The sequence below is a fragment of the Podarcis bocagei genome (genome assembly GCF_964188305.1).
Source record: "Podarcis bocagei genome assembly, chromosome: 2".
Lineage (NCBI taxonomy): Eukaryota > Metazoa > Chordata > Lepidosauria > Squamata > Lacertidae > Podarcis > Podarcis bocagei.
Genome location: NC_138126.1, coordinates 90,044,302 through 90,066,637, shown reverse-complemented (window position 1 = coordinate 90,066,637; position 22,336 = coordinate 90,044,302). Strand labels below are relative to the sequence as shown.

The 22,336-nt window shown below is 44.6% G+C and overlaps 1 protein-coding gene across 1 annotated transcript; it reads right to left on the bottom strand.

Annotated features, from left to right (window-relative positions):
• Positions 1–1,831: 1,831 nt before the first annotated feature.
• LOC308579518 (C-type lectin domain family 4 member G-like) lies at positions 1,832–17,851 on the bottom strand. The gene is made up of 9 exons (XM_081180571.1): positions 17,700–17,851; positions 12,607–12,729; positions 11,067–11,129; positions 9,709–9,762; positions 8,695–8,757; positions 7,938–8,027; positions 6,895–7,046; positions 4,512–4,618; positions 1,832–3,953 (listed from the first exon to the last, which is right to left on the bottom strand). Exons 1-9 carry the CDS (start codon positions 17,788–17,790, stop codon positions 3,815–3,817), a joined length of 882 nt encoding a protein of 293 aa, XP_081036697.1. The 5' UTR covers positions 17,791–17,851; the 3' UTR covers positions 1,832–3,814.
• Between the last annotated feature and the right edge of the window lie 4,485 nt (positions 17,852–22,336).

Below are 22,336 nucleotides of genomic sequence, written 5' to 3'. Positions count from 1 at the left end.
GAGGAGGTGGGGCTGCGGGCTTCATGCCCCCAATCTTGCGCACGGATGCTGTTTCCAGCCCCAGCGCGATCAGGGGAATCCTCGGGCCGCGTCATCCCCCGAGCCAGCCAATCGTCTGGCTCGGGGTGTGTGGTTAGCCTCACCTAAGGCAAGCGCGGCCCCGGGATCTCCCTCTTTTAACGGTTGGTCGCTGTTAAGGGGCCTGGTAGGAATTTTTTCCACTTGGCAAATTGGCACCAGCCATTTGGTTTTTCGCCTACCTCGTAGCAAATCGTCACAACTCCTTTGGTTTTGGCGGTTAGGCATTGGTAGCGGTATTGTTATGCAGATGGGGGGAGGGAGCGCCATCACCTCCCTTATTTACTGAAGGGTAGTCCGGTAAAGGATTCTGGGGGGCATTGCCTCCTCCGAAGGCTATGGAGGTCAGGGCCTAAAGCGTGCCCCCAAGCCGTGACCCCGGGGGAGTACCTAGTTGATGTGCATCAGCAGCGCTCCCCCTGCTGGTGTTAACCCTTCCCGGTCTTCATGCAAACAGGCTGAAGCTGGATAGTCTGATAGGACCAATGCCTAAGCCAATACCGCTCTTACCTGTAACCAATAAAGTTGTGGCCAATTTTAGCCCATTAACCTAATTCAATGTTGTCACGTGTCTTTATTTCCATTGGTGGGAGGCGGGAACTCACCACGCAAACATCCAGTATATCTGGATGTACATGGTGACCAAACTAGATGAGATGTAGGGAAATATGTGGAGATGGTAGAGGGGTTGTTAACTCTTTGCCCCAGGCCCAGTTAGGGATGTAAGCAGGCACTGTTTTCCATCCTGCCCTGAATTCATCACATGCATCACTGGTTCCGTTTCACTGCAGTTCACCTTCCACCCAAAACTATGTTATTCATTTCACCATCCACTGTGGTGAAATTACATTATTCCACCTCATTCATTTCAATGCAGAGGAAACACAATGGAAACGGAGGAAAAAGCATACTCCATATCATTTGTAGACTGAAAACAACAACAGCAAATACCAATTGTATTCCCTGGATTGACTTCCATTCCAGAATGGGATCCATAAGTGAACATCAGCAATCTCTGTTCCTGTTTTCATTTTTGTTAGAATTCTCTAACACTCCTAGTCCCAATTCCACATGATCCCAAATCTACTGTGAGTTACCTACAGTGCACCTACAGTTTTCCAATGAATGGGCAATCAGTAGAGGGCCAGAGAGATAACAAACTTTCTTCACCGTACACACACACACACAAAAGGAAAAGTGGTCAGGAGTTCCAGTTTGCCTCTCAGAGGAGAGTAAAGCCAGGTGAAGCAGAAATGAGGCAATCATAAGATGTGGGCGTATTGTGGAACAGCACAAATGGGGGCTCCTGTAGATTTTAAAAACCACGATTTAGGATAACAGTCATAGCCGATTGCCCAAACTATATCCAAACAGAATTGCCCCTTGCTGAGCATGGCTTTGTGCAGTTTCGGTTCAGCAAAACACTCATTGGACACCCATTGAACATCATTGAAATTAAAGCCCAAGAAGGGCCTCAAATGTGCATTTGAATTGAGGATATACAGGCACACACCCCCTCCCGATTTGCACGAGGGTTGTGTCCCTGGGCCCCGCACATAGGCCTGCCCTGGTCTACCCCATTCTCCCCCCCCATTTCCCCATTTCCCAGGTCTAAAATGACCTGCCATGCGCCAATCAAATGCATAAAATGGCCGCTGCCTGTCCCACCTGTGCAACATTATCCATGACAGTTCTTTATTTTGATTTTTTATTTGAATTTATAGCAACCTCTGTCTTAGAGATTCAAAGCATGTAAACACATTAGTCACTTTTTATTTTATTTTATTCAGGACCATTTGTACAAACAGTTGAGCAACGTTAGACCTCTTTGTGGTCCAACCACAGAAACCAAATGCCAGCTGAAAAAGAAGGAACTTAGTTTCCTCTAAGAAAGCCTCAGATTTGAGTTTGGTGAAGCATCAAAGGAGATTTCCTAACTGCCAAAGAACACTTACGCACTTGAGTGCTCCTGAACCTTGCTTTCCCACAATCCACAGCAAATGAAAGAATAGAGAATTACAAATATCCTCATCTACTATTATACATAAGTTAAAACCCATTTTGCAAAGGCTAGTGGCAACATCAACTGGAGGATTATTTATTACAAATCCATTGCATTTTATTATTTTCTAGCAATCCTGGTGGGAGAATTACAAATAGCCTTCTATTTGCTCCTACAGGCTCTCCTGTTTACTGTAATGTCAGTTTCTGTTCCCATGGAATGAGGAGCTTTAAATACTAAGTTTTGCACACATAGAGATGGATGGATGGATGGATGGATGGATGGATGGATGGATGGATGGATGGTTGGATGGATGGATGAGGAGCTATGGCCCTTCTTGCACTGCTTGTCACCCCCACCAATCTGACAACCTCACCTCCTTTTATGCCTCGCTGAGAAGGAAAACTGCAGCTTGTTTTTTGTTTTGTTCTGTTTCATTTTTGTTTCATTTTTTGTTTTTAACATGTAGGCTTCCTTCTCTTCATGGCAACAGCAGCCATGGAGGACATTGCCTAGAGAAGGTAGCCTAAATTTTAAAACACTGGCTTTCTTTTCTTGGTGGCAGCCATGGGTTAAAGTCAGAAAAATATGAAAGTAGTTTATTGTAGTACCATTTCACTATTTTAAAGAGAAAAGCAAACAAACGAAGAACAAAACAAGAGAAAGATCCAATAATTAAAGGGATCTTTCCTCTTGCAGGAACAGAAACTGACATGAAGAGAGAGATTACTCAAGGGGCAGTTAACAAGCTATTCTTCGTTAACCTAGTAGTTGGCATCAACAGAAGGCAATAAAAAGGGACTAGTGTGCAAATTAAAATTTAAAGACGCAGATGCCTTGTAATACCTTAAATAAATTTTCATGTCCACACCTTGTATTTTATTGTAAAAATTAAAATTAAGGGCTAGTGTGGCAACAACCTAGAAGATAGAGTTTTTTTAAAAAAGGAAAAGGATCTGAAATCTTAGAAGAGCATCATAAGAGCTTCATGAGGGAATTCAGATTTTAAAACCTAGCAAAATAGGCAAAAAGATCTGCTAGCAATGAAATAATAAAAATGTAGGGATCAAGTAGACCTCTCTGGAGGCATGGGCGTAGCCAGGATTTTTGTTAGGGGGTCAGGACTTTTGTTAGTGTAGGGAAGAACCAATGTGATTGGTCAGTTAGTTAAGTATTTCTATTGTTTTATTTGATCTAGAGGGGGCAGCTGTCCCCCATCCCCCACCCCCTGGCTCATGCCTGGAAATGCCACTCCCAAGAAGGCCCTGTCTCAGATATCATCCTCTCCTTTTCATATGCTGGGGGGGGGGGAGAGAACTTGCTAAATTATTGGGCTTTTCAATGAATGTTTCATTAGGTTTTGAATTTGTGAATGTGAGAACTAGGTTAATCTAGCATGTTATTATAGAAGGAAGAGGGGCTAGGATGGAAGACGAGAACTCTGGCTTTTATCCCCAGCTATTTTCCCGGCTTTTATTCCCAGGGAAGACAGTGAGTTCTAGTGAGTTATGGACAAGAGCTAAAAATCGTATGGCGAGTCCTAGCTTTCTGCTGACTCACTGATGTAATACTGGCTGGATTTCATCACCTCAGTTTTAATGAACCGGTACTGGCGATTGCTACGCCCACCCACTAGCCAGAAGTGACTGTTGGAAGGTCTGTGAGAATGAAGAGCAGAGCGAGGGAGTCATGATGATTGGCTCATGTCGAGTTCTCTTCCTGCTGGCCACACAGCTAGCAGCTCCATGGCTTTTCACAGATCCAGCCATCTACGTCGTTGCCACATAGAATATCATTCCACCAGCCTCTAGGTGTCATCTCAACACAGTCCTCCCCGTGGCCATAATTGTTCGGCTCCCCTGGACCCCACTTGCTGCAAATGGAAATATAACAAATAAACAAATGGCAGAGTTAATCAGTTCTAGTGAGATAGATTCTTAGACCTTAGCGAACCCTCCCTGATGCCCAGCAGTGAATGACCAAGCCCCCTTGGATCAAAGAAGAGAAGAAATGTGTCATCTTGTGTTTGGAGACTTTGTACTAGCCTCTTAATGGTCCCAGTTAGTCTTTGACGTGTTTTTAATGAAAACCAGTGCAGCTTCGCTAGCTGAATTTCTGACCCTGACTCCCAGCTGGGAGACCCACACAGGGAATAGTTCTTTTAATGGGATGTCAATGTGTCCACCTTCCAAAAGCAGCCTGTCAGCAAACTCCTTCACCCATAGGCACAGAAGTAGCTAGAACTCAGCTATACAGCTGCAAATAAAATGTTTTAAGTGTATTTTAAGTGCAATATACAATGTGACACTAAATGGAGATGGTGAGCCTTATGGGAAAAAATTTAAAAAGCATTTTCAGAATGGTTTTTATATGTGTGTAGATTCCACCCAGGTTGGGTTTAAAAATGGAATAAAGTTGATGCTAGACTTACGTATAAGTTGCAGTACTTTTATCCACCCAGGTAAATTTGTTTTCTGTTTCAATGTCTTGGAGACCAATCCAGTAGTATTTTTCTTTTAGGTGTAATCTGAGAAAACTCTGAAACACAAACCACATTTAATTCTCGGAGTTGAAATGTACAATATGGAATATACATCCTACCACAACTAGTAACACAGTGTTCTCTCAAAATGTAAGGCTGAGATGCAACATCAAGCTCACACTGCCAGAAACATGACTGACTACACGCCTCTGTATCAAACACAAGCTTTACAGGTACAAAGGCCCATGTTCAATGCCTCATTTAAAAAGCTTAAATATATTGTGTAACTAACAGTGCTGGGAACTACCTCTCCTTGAAATCTTAATGAATCACTGCAACATAAATGTTTTAAGAAACACCAAAAGAGGGCAAATCCTCCCACAAAACAACAACAACAACAACAACAACAACAACAACAACAACAACAACAAGCCCAGTGATGTTCAAGCACCAGAATCACAGCAAGTTGGGTGCCAGCTGGGAAAGAAAAATTCAAAGTTGGTGAGCGGGATAGTGAGTTGTCCTGCCTGAGCCTTTAAAAGCTTACAGTATCCCAGTGGAAGGCATGGCTGGATGGCTGTCTGAAGAGCAACACCCCTGTGAAGAGGCAAGGATATACCGCAACATTTTGTTGTGAGTCCTACTTGTGTGTATGTAAAAGCCAGTTCTGAGTGTTCCATCCTACTCTTTACTTACATTTATTCAATGACATCTGAGATATAGCCGAGATTGGCAAAATCTATCACTCACCCTAAGCATAGGGCTCACCAGAAGTAGGTGGGTAGGTTTAGCCTCCCTCAGCATCCCCGAGTTGCCATTTTTGTATATGGGGGAAATAAAAGCACAGCATTTGGAGATTGCTATGGTATAAGAAAAACCCACCCTCTTTCCCAAACACTGGCCAGCAGATAGACTTCTTGCACAGGGCGCAGTATGCTTTTGTGTGCAGAGATGCACTGCAGCTCCAGGGGGCCTTAAATATATGGCTCACATCTCTTGACATCCTCCCTAGTTGCCACAATGATGGACCATTTGCTCATATGCAATAAGAGGTAACACTCAAGTAAGGCCCTAAGGAAGAATAGCGTTGACATCACAAACAGTATCCAAGAGGTCCCCCGACACTTAATTTATCACATTCTACACAGCAATCACAACACTCTCAGTGGGAAATACCACAACCTCTCAGGAACAAAATGCACTTGGCTCAAGAGCCAAGATGTCCCTTGCCACAAAAGGATGGAAGATGTGTGGATTGTGCTTGATAAATGGGAAACAGCTGTTCATGTACTGATGTGAAGCAGCTGGACTTTACTGTCCTGAAGTGTCTGCATATTGGATGGGAACGCGTATGTTTACTTGTATATAGTGTATGTCTAGCTTGTATGTCTTGTTGCAACTTATTTGGGGAGTCTAAGGTTAACATAAAGTCCTAGCAAATGCCGCTGAGGCATCGGCCATGGCATATGCACAGGCAGAAAATTTAAAAGGTCTATATCAGTAAGTTATTTAAATCAAAGTGATCTCAGCATAATAACAGGTGTTTTGAAGCCTGAGGTGGAGGCTTCAGTGAACAAATAACTATTCATGAGTAGGGATTCTACTGAGAGCCTGGCACATTTTATGGTTTGTGGAAACCAGGGAGAGAGGATTAAGTTTACGCAGTTGTGGGTTGTTTTTCTCCCAAAGGGAATACTTTGGGTTTCTGTATTATTTTCTTATTATACCTTTTCCTTATAACTCCTTACTTTTCTTTCATCTTAGTTCACATCTGCACCATACATTTAAAGCAGTAAGTTGTTAGAAGACCCCTGTTCCCCTCGCAGAATTGCAATACCCAGCAATTCCTGGGTAGAAGGATTTATTGTTATACCACTCTGGGAACTGAAGTCCTCCTGAGGCAAATAGGAGGTCTCCTAACTCGCAGCACCCTTGGCAAACTATAGCTCCCATGATTCTTTGCAGGAAGCCATGATTGTTTAAAGTTGTATGCTGCTGCTTTATATGTACAGTATGGTGTGGATGTGGCTGAAGCGAGTGCTTTTTTTTCTTAAACATTGTGGTCTCAACTTAATGTAAACACCCTGACACCTAAATGCCTTAACCTCCCTCTAGATAAAGAGGCTTCAGAGAGACCCCAGGGAACTTTTGGAGGCTATTTGGTAAGGGGCAGCCTTGCAAACAGGTACTCAAGTACCTCAAACATGGAAAGGATGGGTGCAAGCAAAAGAGCAGACACTGTTGTGGCCTGGTCTCCTCCTCCTCAGATGCCAAGGGACCCAGAGGGTGGCTAGGATGGGGCTGTCACAATTCCACAAAAACCTTGAATTACCTGCTCTTCGTCATCATTGATAACAACCAAAAGGGCACGTTCATCCTCACACGCCTTCCTGGCATGAGACCAAGGTCCAGCCTTTACATTAAAACTGTAGCATGATCCTTTGTTGAACAACCAGCCATTTGGACAAACTTGGCAGGTTGAAGCTATAATGCAATAGCAGAGACATTAAAACAACCAGATCACAAACAGAACACCCTTCTACGGATGTTTATGTTCCTTATTAGCAGTGCTGCCAAAAATTGTAATCACACAGTCCATACTACATCCTTCCTAATTCTGATCCATCAAAATCGTAGAACTGTTTGTAATTAAAATTGAGATTTATTATCAGTCCTTTTCTCTTTTCTGCACCTTTGCAGCTTATGTGGTTAAAACATGCTCAGATGATGCTTCCTTTACTTACTCAAAGAAAAGAAAAATTAATTTGTCTGCATATGCTCAGAATACTTTTACTAGAACTCTGTAATGCTTTGCCAAAGGAACCTATCCATTTAAGTTTGGATACAAAACTATGGAACAACAATCACATTGAAAGAATCTGACATGTTAATTTGTATCCACCACATTAATTTGTGTTACGACCAATCAGAGGATGGGTCATGCCCTATGCTGAATCACAACAGGGTCACTTTGTCCCTCACTAATTACCGTACTTTTCGCTCCATAACACACATTTTTTTCCTCCTAGAAAGTAAGGGGAAATGTCTGTGTGTGTTATGGAGCGAATGCCTACGGATGGCTGGGGGGGGGGGGGAAATACGCTGCAGTCGTGAGCAGAGGATCCATGGTTCCCCTTCCTTCCCTCCACCCTGCTTTAGACTCCCTTCTGGCTGTGTTTCAGTTTTTCTCACATCTCTCCTCACTTGCCCACCGTGGGACCACCTGTTGCTCCTTCACCTCCACTGCCTTTATTAGGCTGCAGATTGGGCATCTCCGCATCTTCTGAAGTGTTGCTCTGTCCAGCCCACAGCAGTTTGCCCCGCTTGCCTCCCGACTTACATTAGCTCAGGGGCAGAAGAAGTCTCGTGTCTTACCATTAATCTTCAGTAGTGCATCCTCTATCTTATCAATTTCAGCCAAGGAACGGCTGCTGTCTCTAGATAGTTCGCGCAGCTTTTCATTCCCTAGGGAGAAAAGATTAGAAAGGGGAGTTAAATGAGAGGTGAATTTGGTATGGAAAAGGAAAAGTTGTAGAAACAGTCATTCAGAAAGAATGATCATTGAGAAGTATGGCAAGTAGAGCTCAGGTTACTGACTTGACACCATAAATTTGAGTAGGAGAAATTCAAACTCTGTAAGAACTCCTGCTTTTGAGATTCCCTAAGGGTAGGGATGTCAGAGAATTCTGATGATAAACGAAATAAGAGCAGAAATTGCCAATATTTACTACTTATTCATCCCATGTCCCGAATGGAAACCAATCCAGCAAATACAACTGGCACTCTTGTTGTTTCTTTCAGTCTGCAGACAATATGTAAATGATTACACCCAGCCTCCTGCATTTGGTTTGTGTTTACTTTACACTAAAAATAATAGTGGGGAATAATGCAATGGTAATGTCACTTACATAATTTACATCATTACTTAAATTATGAAAAGTACATAATGTTGCCTAGTGGACATCGGGACAAGTAATATAGCTTTTGGCAGAAAATGAACTGCAGTGGAACAGAAGCAGTGCTGTGTGCAAGGAATACAGCATGGAATCGAAAATGTTGCCTTCTTATATCCCTGCCTGAAGACAGTTCCACCCATTCCCTTCTTTTCCCGGCAGAAACAAAGAATACTTACCATTCTTCTGTGACTCCTCATATTTAGCTTCCAGTGTCTTCAGGGCCTTACTTAGCTCAGATTCTAAAAGAAAGCCACAGATAACAGCTACTTTCCAATCTCTGCATTTGGCAAAAGGGTACTGTTAAGTTCTCTACACTTTCCTGAGAAAGAGGTCCTATAGAATTGAGTTCAATCACATAAGAAAATATTGGGAAATTACTGTATCTTTTTCGGGACGCGGGTGGCGCTGTGGGTAAAACCTCAGCGCCTAGGACTTGCCGATCGCATGGTCGGCGGTTCGAATCCCCGCGGCGGGGTGCGCTCCCGTTGCTTGGTCCCAGCGCCTGCCAACCTAGCAGTTCGAAAGCACCCTCGCCAGAGCAGCTTCGTCACGCTGGCCACGTGACCCGGAAGTGTCTGCAGACAGCGCTGGCTCTCGGCCTCTAGAATGAGATGAGCGCACAACCCTAGAGTCTGTCAAGACTGGCCCGTATGGGCAGGGGTACCTTTACCTTACTGTATCTTTGTAAGCAGAACTGATATTACAAATATATGAAAAGAGCCTAGTGGAAGCAAATCAACTGCTGAAGCAGGCAGCACAGCCATTGTCCCTTCTTCAGGTCACCCAAAGCAACAGCATCAATGCCTCTGTCTGTCCCAAACTCAGCAAGGTCAGCAACTCTCTCCAACATACATCCCTGCAGAACCCTGATTTCAGATACCACCATACAAGCGAATTTCCCAGACAGCAAAACTATCAAACTTAAGAAACACATATTAAGGTAGCATTAGCTTCTGCTGAGAAAAATATTTTTATGAGTTATGTTAGGGATTTATACCATGCCCTTCAGGAAATTTCACCAATCATCTCTAACTATCAAGCAATCAGTCTAATGAAGGATGGTCACCTGACATCTGTAACAGTACTTAGTGAGGATTGGAGGAAGGAAAGTCAGTAGCAACTAGAGACTGTTGAGAAGAGAGGGAGAAAATAGGAACACCAGCAGGGGTGACAGCCAAGTCAATGCATACCAGATGAAGAGTGACTAGAATGAATCTCCTCTAGCCGTTTCTCCATCTTGGAGCCTAGAAAAGACAGAATTCAGTTACTCAGGAGGCACTCATCCAGTTTCTATGTGCTGAGCAACATGGCCATGCTTCTGAGTTGAACAGTTCTTCTGGGGTATCAGGAGGTACATAGGAGGAACATGCAATTTTTTTGAAGAGGTGAGAAGTTTCAATTTGTCAAAAGGATCAGAGAGTAAAAGAGATCTGCTTCTCTAGTAATACATTCTTAGGCGATCCAGACTACCTGAGTTCAAGGTGGGCAGAGTAGCGCAGAAGGCCTAACTAACTTGCCTCCTCTGTGCATTATGAGTTCCTAGTACCTTGCATGACCATGGTACACTGCTCTTATGCCAATGCACTCTTTTGTCAATGAAGTCAACTAGCAAAGACCATAAGGTATGAAGCACTCTGCAGGCTTTAGATGGAGTGCAAGGACTGGAAGTACTAAAACTGCTCCCGTTCCGGCTGATTCACACAGGTGCATGTGCATCGCTCAGTGACTGGTTGCAGATGAACATACTAACTGCCTCCATTGACAGAGGCATTGTGTTTGAAGTGAAGGGCAATTGCATTAAAACTCCACCTCTGATGTTTCCTAGAGTATTTGTTTCACACAAGCAAGTTGCCACTTGATGTTGCAGTTTGGGTGTGATGAGCCTGCATGCATGAATGTGCCCACTGAGATGTCCAGAAGGGCTCAGCTTAGAAAAAGTTTTGTTGCTCCACTTAGAAATTCCTTTTTAAGACAGCGCCCCCCCCCCCAAATGAACATTAATATAGTCCTCCCCTCACAGAAAGGGTTATAACTTTTTATTGTGGATAACATTTTTACTGCTATCTCTCCCTACCCCCACCCAATACAATTTTGTATTGGGAGTTTGTCAAGTTCTACTTCATTATTGATAGACTGAATTAATTAAAGAATGAAGTGGGGTACGGGGGTGTTCTGAAAAACCATAACTGCAGAAAGTAAAAACTTAGGTTTCAAATACAGAGGAAGTAAAGTAATAATTGTGGGTTGTATCCAATGTGAATTCTACTCAAAGTAGACCCTATGAAATTAATGGGCATGACTCACTTATAACCTCTGGTCTCCATGGGTCTGAATAGGACTGAATGCTGTGCAAGCCTGAATTTTAGAACTCCTCTCCTTCAGCCATTCCATCCTGAACGTGTTTTATCTGGATGGCTAGAGAGCCAACTGTATGTACAAGTCATTATAGCCGCCCCGCCCCCCCTTTTAAAAGCTGACTCCTAGATATAGGGGTAGGAATGAGACAGAAGCAATTAACCATTTGAAAAAAGCGAAACTGAATGGTTACCGTTTGTCATCACCATGGACTGATTGGCGCGCAGCTGTTCTAGTTGTGTGGACATCTCCAAATCTGAAACAATACGAAGGTCTGGTCACTGTCATTGAACCTAAGGAGTTTATAGAAAGAGCAGTCTTTATCTTCACTTAGGCACAGCCAGCATTACCATTTGGCAACGGTAGGTGGCTATTTCCTGGAGAAGATAGGAAAGACCACACTGCTTGGGGACTTCTCTTTTTCAAAAAGAGATTGCTCCCAACTAGTGCTAGTAAACAGACATTTATTGTAGAGTGGAGTATACTGAGCACATTCCAACTGATTGTCTTCTTCAGGAACAAGCCAGTTTTCTGGCGAGATCTTACCAGAAGCTGCCACCACACTACCCTGGTGGCAGCAGGTGTGGGCAGGACACCCTCACAGCGCCACCCTGCAAGTTTCCGCTGCCTGAGGTGGTTGTTTCAGTCTGCCTTATGGCTGGGCCAGCCCTGATGATACAAATATTGGGCGTATTTGATAGCATAATAAACTTCTGGTTTCTAGCACCAGTTTAAAGTCATCTCTGTTTCTGGTGTGTGGTTTTTTCATGGTGCTGGGGAGAGGTCAGTGGGCTTGGTGGGGAGGCTCAGCCAACTGGAAACTCCTCATCCTTGTAATAAACAAAAGAGAGAGTTCATTCACCACACCTCAGTTACATTAGGAGGTTATCAGGTTCATCAATGAAGCAACACTTTGCCTAACAAAAGTCCTGCTTCCTGGACCTATGAAGAGCAATATCTCCTATGCATGCTTCAGGATGTTTTGGGCATATCAGTGCATAAGCAGCTTCCCCTTACATCAAACTGATCAACAGTTTTCAGTCAAGGATTTAAAAAGTAAGCATTTTTTAAAATTGCAATGTTTCCACAATGTTCTAACAAACATTAAAGGTAAAGGGACCCCTGACAGTTAAGTCCAGTTGCGAACGACTCTGGGGTTGCGGCGCTCATCTCGCTTTAACAAACATTACTGAAACACTATAATTTAGGGGTTTGGTTTCTATGATTTGGGAATATTTTGAAAGTAAAATTCAAGGGAGAGTGTGGTTCTAAATAGTAACCCAAACATATTTTGACAATCAGGAGATAAATTCAATGATTTTAAAAGTGCTCCAGGGCAAGGGCTTTCTAACTGTGGCCCGCAGGCCAACTGAGGTCCATATGCTTAATTCAGGTGGTCTGTGGCATGTTTGTGAAGAACACTTACAATTTGAATTCTCTGGAATTCAATCTGTAATATAGTAAAATACAATTAAAAATCATACAGCATCTAGTACTGTGTATTACAATGGCCACAAAAGGTGGAACAATCATCTAGTGGTCCACCAAGAACTCCGACAATCTTCAAGTGGCCTGTGACCAGGGGGAGAGTTTGGGAACCACTGTTGCAAACTCTAGTTTATCCCACTACTGCTCTCTGTGCTCTCCCTGCCTCCTCCCCCCCGCAACTCTCGGCCTGGCATGTCTTTCAGACTTCACATAAACAAAGCAGTCATCGACTGCAGAATTCATACTTTTTGAAATCAAAACAGCAGAGATTATGGTCCACAGCAGAAATGAGGCAGCAGTCACAATGAAAAGGACGGATATGGATGTTTCGTTTGAACCACACCTGCAATGTTGCAGCAGGAAACCACCTGTGGACAGCAAAAACACATCATGTGAATTATTTGTGGTGGTGGGAAGTGAAAATTCATAAGGGTGGAGCTAGGCAGGGCTGGCCCTAGGCAGTTTGTTGCCTGAGGCAAGGGACAAAATGGCACCACCACCTGACTGAGAAAGCAGTGATAAAATATGCAGGCAAGGACAAAGGGTATTGGAAACACAATGTGATAGCAAATGCTCCTAAATAGTCACACAGTCACAGGCTGTTTATGTGAATCCAAAGTTTACTGCATTTTGGGTGGCCCAACACGCTGAATGATGAATGAGAGTCCCTTATATTTTTCTGGAAGTCCTGTGAGAAATTCAATGGTGTCCCTGACCATCCCTCACAAGTCCTAATACTTTCCTTGGAGACGCTTTATGCATCTTTTCAAACAGCAAATTCTCTCCAGGAGTAACTTCTCTGGTAAAGTACTTCACTTCTGGAAGACGGGCATTCTGACTTTTCTAAAAAGGCACTGCTCAGTCCGACAGATTTAGCTATGCTGTGTTCCATTTCACACTGATTATCTCTTCTGAGGTGGGGAAACATTGGCAATGGCCGCTAATCTTTGAGCAATACATTTACAGCCCACAGTGCTGCTGGTCAAATATTAAACAAGAGCAACAGAAATGTACCATTGTTACTTTTCACTGTCAGATTACAGTTCATTCATTTGTACTTCTGCAGCTCTTCAGCCTAGCTCCTTCTAACTTCCTTGTAAACAGTATTTCTGAGCCGCAGAAGATGCAGGTGCACACAAGGCCTAATTCTACATGCCTAGCCAGGGGGAGGGGGGGATGAATTCTTGGTTTTTGAATAGCACGAGTTAGTACTAAACCAGTTATACACATCTGGTTTCACTGAGCCACAAATAGCTATCTTGCTTCAAGCACAAAATGCTGCTGTGAATATAAGGTCAAGGGAAGCTGCCTCATGCTGGGGTCAGGCTCTTTGGGATACTGTAGACTACTCAGAGAATCTACAATATTGGGGGGCATATAAATATCTTAAATGAGACTGTCAGGCTGGTTGCACATTATACCTGTAATGAAGCTATACCTTCAAAGCATATCTGTAGCACATTCTTTCCCTCAAAGAATTCTGGGTACTGTAGTTTACCCCCAAACAGAGTTACAAATCCCAGCAACCCTTAAGAAATGGCAGTGCCCAGAATTCTTTGAGAGAAAGAATGTGCTTTAAATATACACTACATACACAGTCAAAGTCCCTCTCCCCAGAAAAAAAAGTCTGGGGATCTTCAGTTTGAAGGTGAGGTGAGTAGGATGAGGCAAGGATATAGATGTCAAATAGATCATTCTCAGCACCTTCATCAAACTTCAATTCCCAGCGTGCACCACATTCAGCACCCTCCTAAATCTTGTTGATTCCAGTCAAAGAGCTTCCTTCTGCCTGTCCTCTGGCCCTTTCCCCCAAGCTGTTGAAATCAGGAAGCAGCTGTTTCCCCCCACAACATGAAACTCTCTCTCTAGGAGCAAAACTGCAAAAGGAAGGGAAGAGCAGGAAGCCAGCTGTGCACCCAGCGACTGGCTCATGCAATAGCCAGGCCTCTGCCTCTGTGAACCGTTGCGCAAGGAACTGCCATCCGGGTGCAATCACAAGATACTGCTGTGGGCAGAGGAAAACAGGAAGCAGCCTTGAGGTCTAGTCCAGCATCATCCAGCACCCAGAAGCATTCCTGGGTCCTGGCAGAGATTGTTTTCCCCATCACCTGCAAACAGATCCTTCAAAAGAAGATACAGTAGTACCTCGCAAGATGAAAAACGCGCAAGACGAAAGAGTTTTCCATTTTTTGAGTCGTTCCACAAGACGAATTTCCCTATGGGCTTGCTTCGCAAGACGAAACGTCTTGCGAGTTCTTGCGAGTTTGTTTCCTTTTTCTTAAAGCCGCTAAGCTGTTAAGAGCCGCTAAGGCGCTAAGCCGTTAATAGCCGCTAAGCCGCTAATAGCTGTGCTTCGCAAGACGAAAAAACCGCAAGATGAAGAGACTCGCGGAACGGATTAATTTCGTCTTGCGAGGCACCACTGTACTAGAAATGGTCCACTGAGCCATGGTGCCTCCCTCATACTACCATCCTCTAGAATTCAGCAGTTCTCAACCTGTGGGTCCCCATATGTTGTTGGACTACAACTCCCATCATCCCTGAGCTCTGGCCTTGCTAGCTAGGGGTGATGGACGTTGTAGTTCAACAATATATGGGGACCCACAGGTTGAGAAAGGCTGCTCTAGATGCTCAGCCAGCCTCTGGTACACCCTTTGCTGGCCATAGATAGCTCAGTTGGTAGAGCATGAGACTCCTAATCTCAGTGTTGTGGGTTAGAGCTCCACGTTGAGCAAAAGATTCCTGCAATGCAAGGGGTTGGACTAGATGAACCTCATGGTCCCTTCCAACTCTACAATTCTATGCTTTATATGCTTCCAGTGCTTTTTTTCTTTTTAAAAAAAAAAATTAGGGACACTCTCATTTTGACTCAAGAAAATCACCATTTTATAGTTCATTTTATAGTTCAGGTGCTGTGCCTGAAAAAAAGCACCTTGGGGGGGGGGGAGGAAGAACTGTGTGGTGTGAAATCACGCAAGATCACAGCAACCAAAATGGCCGCCATGCTCCCGCAATAAAAAACGGGAAGATGGCGGCCTGGATTTTGGCTTCAAAATGTTGGCGGCTATGATATGCCATACATTTAAAGCCCATTTGAAGTCCATGGCTCCTCCCTCAAAGAATCCTAGGAACCATTAGTTTACCCACACAGAGCAACAATTCCCAACACTCTTAACAAACTACAGATACCAGAATTCTTTGGCGAAGGTCCTGTGACTGAAATGTATGCTATGTGTACAGTCCTTACTTCTAGCAAGGTTAGAGGCTTAATTTAAAAGACAAAGAAAGTTCAGAGTCTTGGCCCGTTGCAGGCACCGTTACAAATCCCAGCCATCCCCATAGGCACTAAGCTGGTGTCTGAACTATCCTACAAATGGCGGCTCACATTATTTAATGTTCTTCCATACTAATAAATAAATAACCCCCCCCCCCACACACACAGACAGACAACCAGCATGCAAGACAGAAACCTAGGCTAGAAACCTTCACTCCCTGGCCTCTGGCTTATGTATTTTTTATTTGTTTCATATCAAGGAGAACTCAGCCACATGAATCCCTTCTGCAGTCTGAAGATGCACAAGTTTACCACCACAAGGAGAACGAGGCCAACATGGAGAAGATAGAATCAAGGTTTGTAAAGCACTTTGAAGAACTGGTTTTTTAGCTGCAGCTACGTAATGCAAGCTCCAGGTGCCCTTGACAGGTGCATGCCCTCCAGAGGGATTTACATGCATGCCAGGGAGTGGATGCATGCACCAGAGGTGGGTGGCAGAGCGTGGAAGTGGCACCCCAGTGGCACCCCAACCTTCGCTGCCGACACCACTGGAGTGACCCCGCCCCTCCATGGAGCCAAGCAGGGCCATTCTGCACCACCTGCCTGCCTGCGCAGGAGGGAATCCAACCAGTCGACATGGCACTTTGGGTGCTCCTCTCTATGAGCATTGCTTTCTCCAATGTCAGGAGAGAAGCACCGGGCCAGACTGAGCTGGAGACGCCTGCCGGGGGCACCTGCTTCATGCCCCCTCAAAAATCCATGCCTGGGGCCACAGACTTGCTGCCACCCCAAAGAATGCACCCCTGTTTAGCTGAGGATTTCTCAGACCATTAATGCCCACTCTCACAGCATGGGCAGCTTGCAAGTGGCTATTTGGACGCTTATACAGTGGTATCTCGGGTTACATACGCTTCAGGTTACTTACGCTTCAGGTTACAGACTCCGCTAACCCAGAAATATTACCATGTCGGCTACGCCTATATTAAAGGATAATATCAGCTGAAAGAAGGTACACGTCAGACCACATTGGTCACCTAGAGAAGGAAAAGCACAGGTCCAGGAGGTTTTGCCATTGCAACCCGTTATTCAGCTCTAAATCAGGATAAACATCATTCCACAGAAAACCCACTTGACTTTGCTCTGATCCAGAGGTAAACAGTGGGTTCCCCCCTGGGGAAAGTGGTGGGTCAAGCGGTTGAGCCCCAAGTCAACCCTAAGTCATGGAGATGGAATCATTGCTCACTCAACCATTTTAGCCAAAACTGTTGGATTTGAAACTGGTCTGTAATTCCCAAAATCACCAAGCTGAGAGGGGGCTTCTTCAGTAAAGGTGTAACTACTGCCCCTCTCAAAACAGATTTCTTGCAATGTCCTTCTTGCAGAGAAGCACTGACCACAACCAAGATAAAATCTGAATAATTTGTCCTGCAAGAGAAAACTATAATTCTAAATTTTTGTTGCTGGTTTGCTAGAGGTACTGATACTGATTTTGGAGGCTGAACTTGCTTGGGAACTAGTAATACCTGATGGCTTTATTTCGTGTGTGCATCCACCTTCTGCTTATTATCTTCATAAAAGCTAACAACATAAATACTGTAACTATCTGCCTCTTACCTGCTCAGCCCATCTGCTCTAAATTGTGGCATGGGGGGGAGCTGGTTGGCGGACATGCAACTCCCCCAATGCCACTGTGGGTGGCACACACTCTAGGGAGCGTTTCCCGCTCACAGGAGTGTCGGGGTGGGTGGGTGCAACTCTCCCCGACGCCGCTGCGGGCAGCGGACACTCTAGGGAGCATTTCCCACCTGCAGCAACGTGGGGGGGGAGCAGCTGCCCACTTTGTCAACCCCCATCAACGACCCTGCTGGGGCAATGGCACGCGTGCCCACAGAGAGGGCTCTGAGTGCCCACTCTGGCATGCGTGCCATAGGTTCACCACCACTGCTATAGAGGCTGGCAGTCACTTCCTCTCTATCTCCAACAAATCAATCCCTTTCCCCAAAAAGTCAGGTTTTTAATCAGAGTGGTGATGATTCCTGAGCCCATTCTGCAGCTGGTAATCACCTGATTTTCTTGATGAGAAGCTTTCCATTTTCTCGTTGATTTCCAGGTTATCGGGTTCTTCACACCTCCTGTAGATTCCACCTTGTGCCATCCCCTGTTGGTCTCTGTCTCAATCTCTGCTGTTGGCTACTTTAATACCATCTAAGATTTTGTGGACTTTTCTCAGGAAAGGAAATGCATGTATGCAACCACCCTTCCTCTTTTTACTTCTCTTGGCTGTCACTTCTGCATTGAAATTCTTGGAAATCTTCATGTAAGGATCTGCACTGTAAGGCACTGATTCACAGGGCATCCTCAGAAATGATGGTTAAGCTCATCCATTGTAAGTGATGCCAACCCAATATTGTCCTGAACAACTCCTGCAGCTAAAGAGGCCTGTCTATAAAGATCCTCCAGCCACTGGTATTCCGTAGGGATGGTGATCCTATAGTTGGGGACTGGCATGCTGATTCAGACACCTACAAACCACAGGCAGATGACGACTGTAGGCGTCTCCATTCTGATTATTGCTAGTCCAAAATGCTCCAGCAGTATCTACAACAAGAGGGGAACCTTTGGCTCCCTGACGTTGCATGACTTTAACTCCCATCATTCCCAGCCAACAAGACCAATGGTCAGGCCATAAGGAAGTCACCTGGTGTCATGGTTTTCTTGCCTTTGGGGATGCGGGTGAGGACTCTGGAGCAGAAAGGGAATGGACCTCAAGGCCAGCCCCAGAAATACATTGTCAGGAGCTGGAGTCATGAGTCCAGCAATAAAACAAAGAAACCAAAATAGCCTAGTGATCACAGCAACTCTTCCCAGTAGGTCTTGTCCCAATGAAGCAGTTGTGAGGACTGAGGGTCCTCCCCTTCCCACCGCTCTCTAAGGCTCCACTCCCGAGTCCTTCCCCATCAGCCTAAGACTCTGTTGTCTTGTCTCTTGTTGCTCTTCCCTCTTTATTTCTCTGCGTGGTCTGGGAGACCAGGGGGGAGGGGAGTTGGTCGCAGCAGGAGAGAGAAACTAAGGAGTTTCTTCAGCAGCCTGCCCCCACTCTGCCTCTTGATCCTGCTCAGCTTCTGCCTCTGCTTCTGGGCTGCTCTCTGCTACAACCTCTTCCTTCTCACTAACCCTGCTACCTCTTCAGTTTCTGACACCTTCTTCCCCCAGTCTGCCTCCTCTTCTTCCTCTGACCTCTTATCATCATCCCACCACCAATCCCCTGGCTCTGAGCTCCCTTCCCATCAGGGTTCCTTTGGGAGCTCCCCAGCTGGTGATACCTCCCACCCCTTCTCTGCATCCAGACAGTCCATGACACACATGCAGTCTTGGATTCCCTCTGACCTTAAACATCATCACACCAAGTCTCTTTGATCCATTGTACTCTTAATGGCCCATTGCTCAGGCTATCGTCTCACATAGGAAACTAGCCTGGTTTAAGCAGCTTTGAACCATGCTAATTCCAGGGATTACGTGTCTAGCACACAATTTAGCACCCCAAGCCTTAATTAAATGCTAACACATGTGAGGTCCAGAGATTATAGTGGTCTAGCACCCACAAGCTCATAACACTCTTTTATCTAATTTTGTATTAATTCCTACAAATTCAATTTTCTATATAACTTTTATATCATGCATAATTCTATTTCATATCATTTAATTTTATTAAGATGTGTATATCGACTGCTCCCCACCTCAATGGGGAGCGCTTTTTGCGGGGTCGCATACAGCCCCTTGATCCTACACGATCCCCAGCAATGCAGCCTGTCTTCGCCTCCCCAATCTGGATACCTGGAGGTTCCTGGCCAACCTCAGACAGTTAGCCAACCCCAGCTGGGGAGGTGTTGCCAAGGGAGTTGACCAGGTAGGGTTAGGACCTCCCTGCACACACAATAGGGGGTGGAACTTACCTGGAAGTCCTCAGTCGGCTCCAGAGCTTCTCCCACCCTGCTCTCCCTTAGTTTATGCCTTCCTTTTGCAGGTTAACCTCTTCTTTACAGGTATGCGGGCACTGCTACAGTCATTGATGGTTGCTGTTGAAGGACTGGGAAGGAATTTCCCTGCATTGGCAGGTTTTGCCTTCCCCATAGCAAAACGTCACAACTTTGGTGGTTTCAGACCTTGGGCGGAATCCTTTAATCTATCTTCCCTAAATGGGGGGGCATGAAGCGGTGACCCATGCCCCCCCCCCTGCAGCGGCAATCCCAGGGTTCCCCGTTAAAGGGGTTGTGTGGAAGGGAGTCACTGTTAGCTTGTCAGTGCTCTCCCCTACGTTACGGCGAAATGAGGGACGGGCTCTCTGCTCAAACATACGTTTTCCAGAGCCAGCCCAATCCCCACACAGTTTGGATAACCCTGATGTTCCCCAGATTCCCGGACCGGGACTGGGAGGGATAAGCGCCCAATGCCTAAGCCAAGGTCTCCCTACATCTGAAGGTTTAATAAAGTTGTGGCCAATTTTAATCCCATAACATATTGTCATGAGTCATTATTCCTCATGGGGGTCGCCTGGGGTCAGGGGGGTCTCCGCCTGGCCACGCAATAATAAATCAAGCGATTACTTTCAGTTACATAATAATAATAATAATAATAATAATAATAATAATAATAATAATCACAGACTACTGACTATAAGGTTTACTCCCTGTGCCACTTAATTGCTACTGAGAAAAAATGAACCTTGATTGAAATCCAATGAATATTGTTATTATTATTATTATTTATATACCGCCCTATACCCAGAAGTCTCAGGGCAGTTCACAGAACAAAATCAAAATATAAAATCACAAAATATATAATCAAAATAAAGACAATAACCCCCCAAAAAAACATCACATTATAAAAGAGAATAGGGTGTCCACACTTCCACTTGTCCCATGTCTAGAAAGCATGAGTCCGAGAGGTTTCCTTCTTGTCCCCTGCTTTCTAGACATGGGTCCAAGGAGTTTTGCCTTTGCCCCACTGTTTCCCCCAGAAAACCGGCTCTTTAGATTTAGAGTTAAATTGGAGCAAATATCAATCCAGAGAAAACCCAACTGATGTTTGCTTTTATACAACAGTAAGCAGTGGGATTAGCTGTGGTGATCTTTGTTTTCGTGTGTGAGTGGGGTGGGTGTTTTGGATCAGCTTAGCCATATTGATTTGTATGCTGTTGGTGGATTCTTGTTGTTGACTTGTTGGGCTGTGTATGTGATAAAAGGGAGCCATAAAAGGCGTCTTCTGCAACCACACCCTAGGCCAACCCCAAACTCTCTCACCACCAAAGGAACACAAGTGAACAGCACAAGCAATGCTGACACCAAACCCTACATACATTAAGCATAACAGAAACATCGCCACCTGACCCCACCCCCACCCATCATCCCTCCCTCCACCCCTTCTTTTTTTTCTTCCTCCCCCTAATGTCTCAACAAATGAAATGGATTTGTAAAAATGTTACATGGGAAAAATATGAGAGAGATTACACTTACTTCTGTAAAACAAGAACATCTTTAATAAAAAAAATAATTTAAAAAACAGTTAGCAGTGGGTTTTCCCAGGGGGAAGTGGCTGGGCAAGTGGAAATGTAGGTTTGGCAGGATGTGCACTGATGTTGACTGAATCACCAGATTAACATGTCCCAGCCTAAGGATGTAGCATCCTTGGATTCTGAGGACCCCAGTGCTGAACAGCCAATCAGAGGTTCCCCTGTTCTGCAGTAGGAGGTTACTGGAGAAGGCTGGGCTCCTCCAAGTGAAGCAGCATCTTGCAGCACAGCACCTAATCAGCCAGATATACCCCTGTTGGCTACCTGGTATACGGGAGGTATTCAATTCAGTTTGCATTTAAATGCAAACCAACCTGATTTGCACTTTTCAAAACAATATGTGAACCAAAACACAGGAATACGTAAAAAGTTCACACTGCTCTGAATTTTGCAGTGCAGATCTCCAGCCAAGTAATGTGTACTAATATATATATGTACATACACTAGACTAAGGTGTGCATGTGTTGGTGAAAATAACAGGGAATGGTGCATTATATTATAGAAAATGGCTTTGCAAAAAAAGTATATTAGACTAAATTGCACACAAGAATGTGTATATTAGGTGAAATTTGTGCTAAAATGCTGGTGATTTTCATGAGGGCTTTAAAAAAGTAAATCACTAACTAATGTGGAAATATGGTGGATTGAATTTAAAATTATAAAAATAAGAAACTGAGAAACCAAAATTGATAGATTCGCCCATCCACTCACCCATTTGACCTTACATAGATCTCCTTCATATAAGGGGGATCTTGATAGGCCCACGATTGTTCCCAGCATGGAGGAGCAGTGCTTTGGGTGTCTGGGAGGCCTTCTCACTCTTGCCAAATGGCTTTTCAGTGGGAGCTGCAGCATTTGCCCTCATGGCCTGTATCTCATGTGCCTTGAACAACCAAGGGGCTTTATGTGTCCTCCTTAGGTACTATTTCCATTGAGGCATTTCGTATTTTGCTTCACTAGAGAGGTAACAAATGGCAAAAAGACTATTTTTGTGTGATGGTGCTCTGTTTATGGAATTCCCACTCCAGACTGGATCCACCTGACACCTTCACTGTTAAGCTTTGATATACATAGCTTTAGGTTTTATCTGTCACCAAATTTGGGTTTTGTTTTAGTTACTACGCAGCATAAC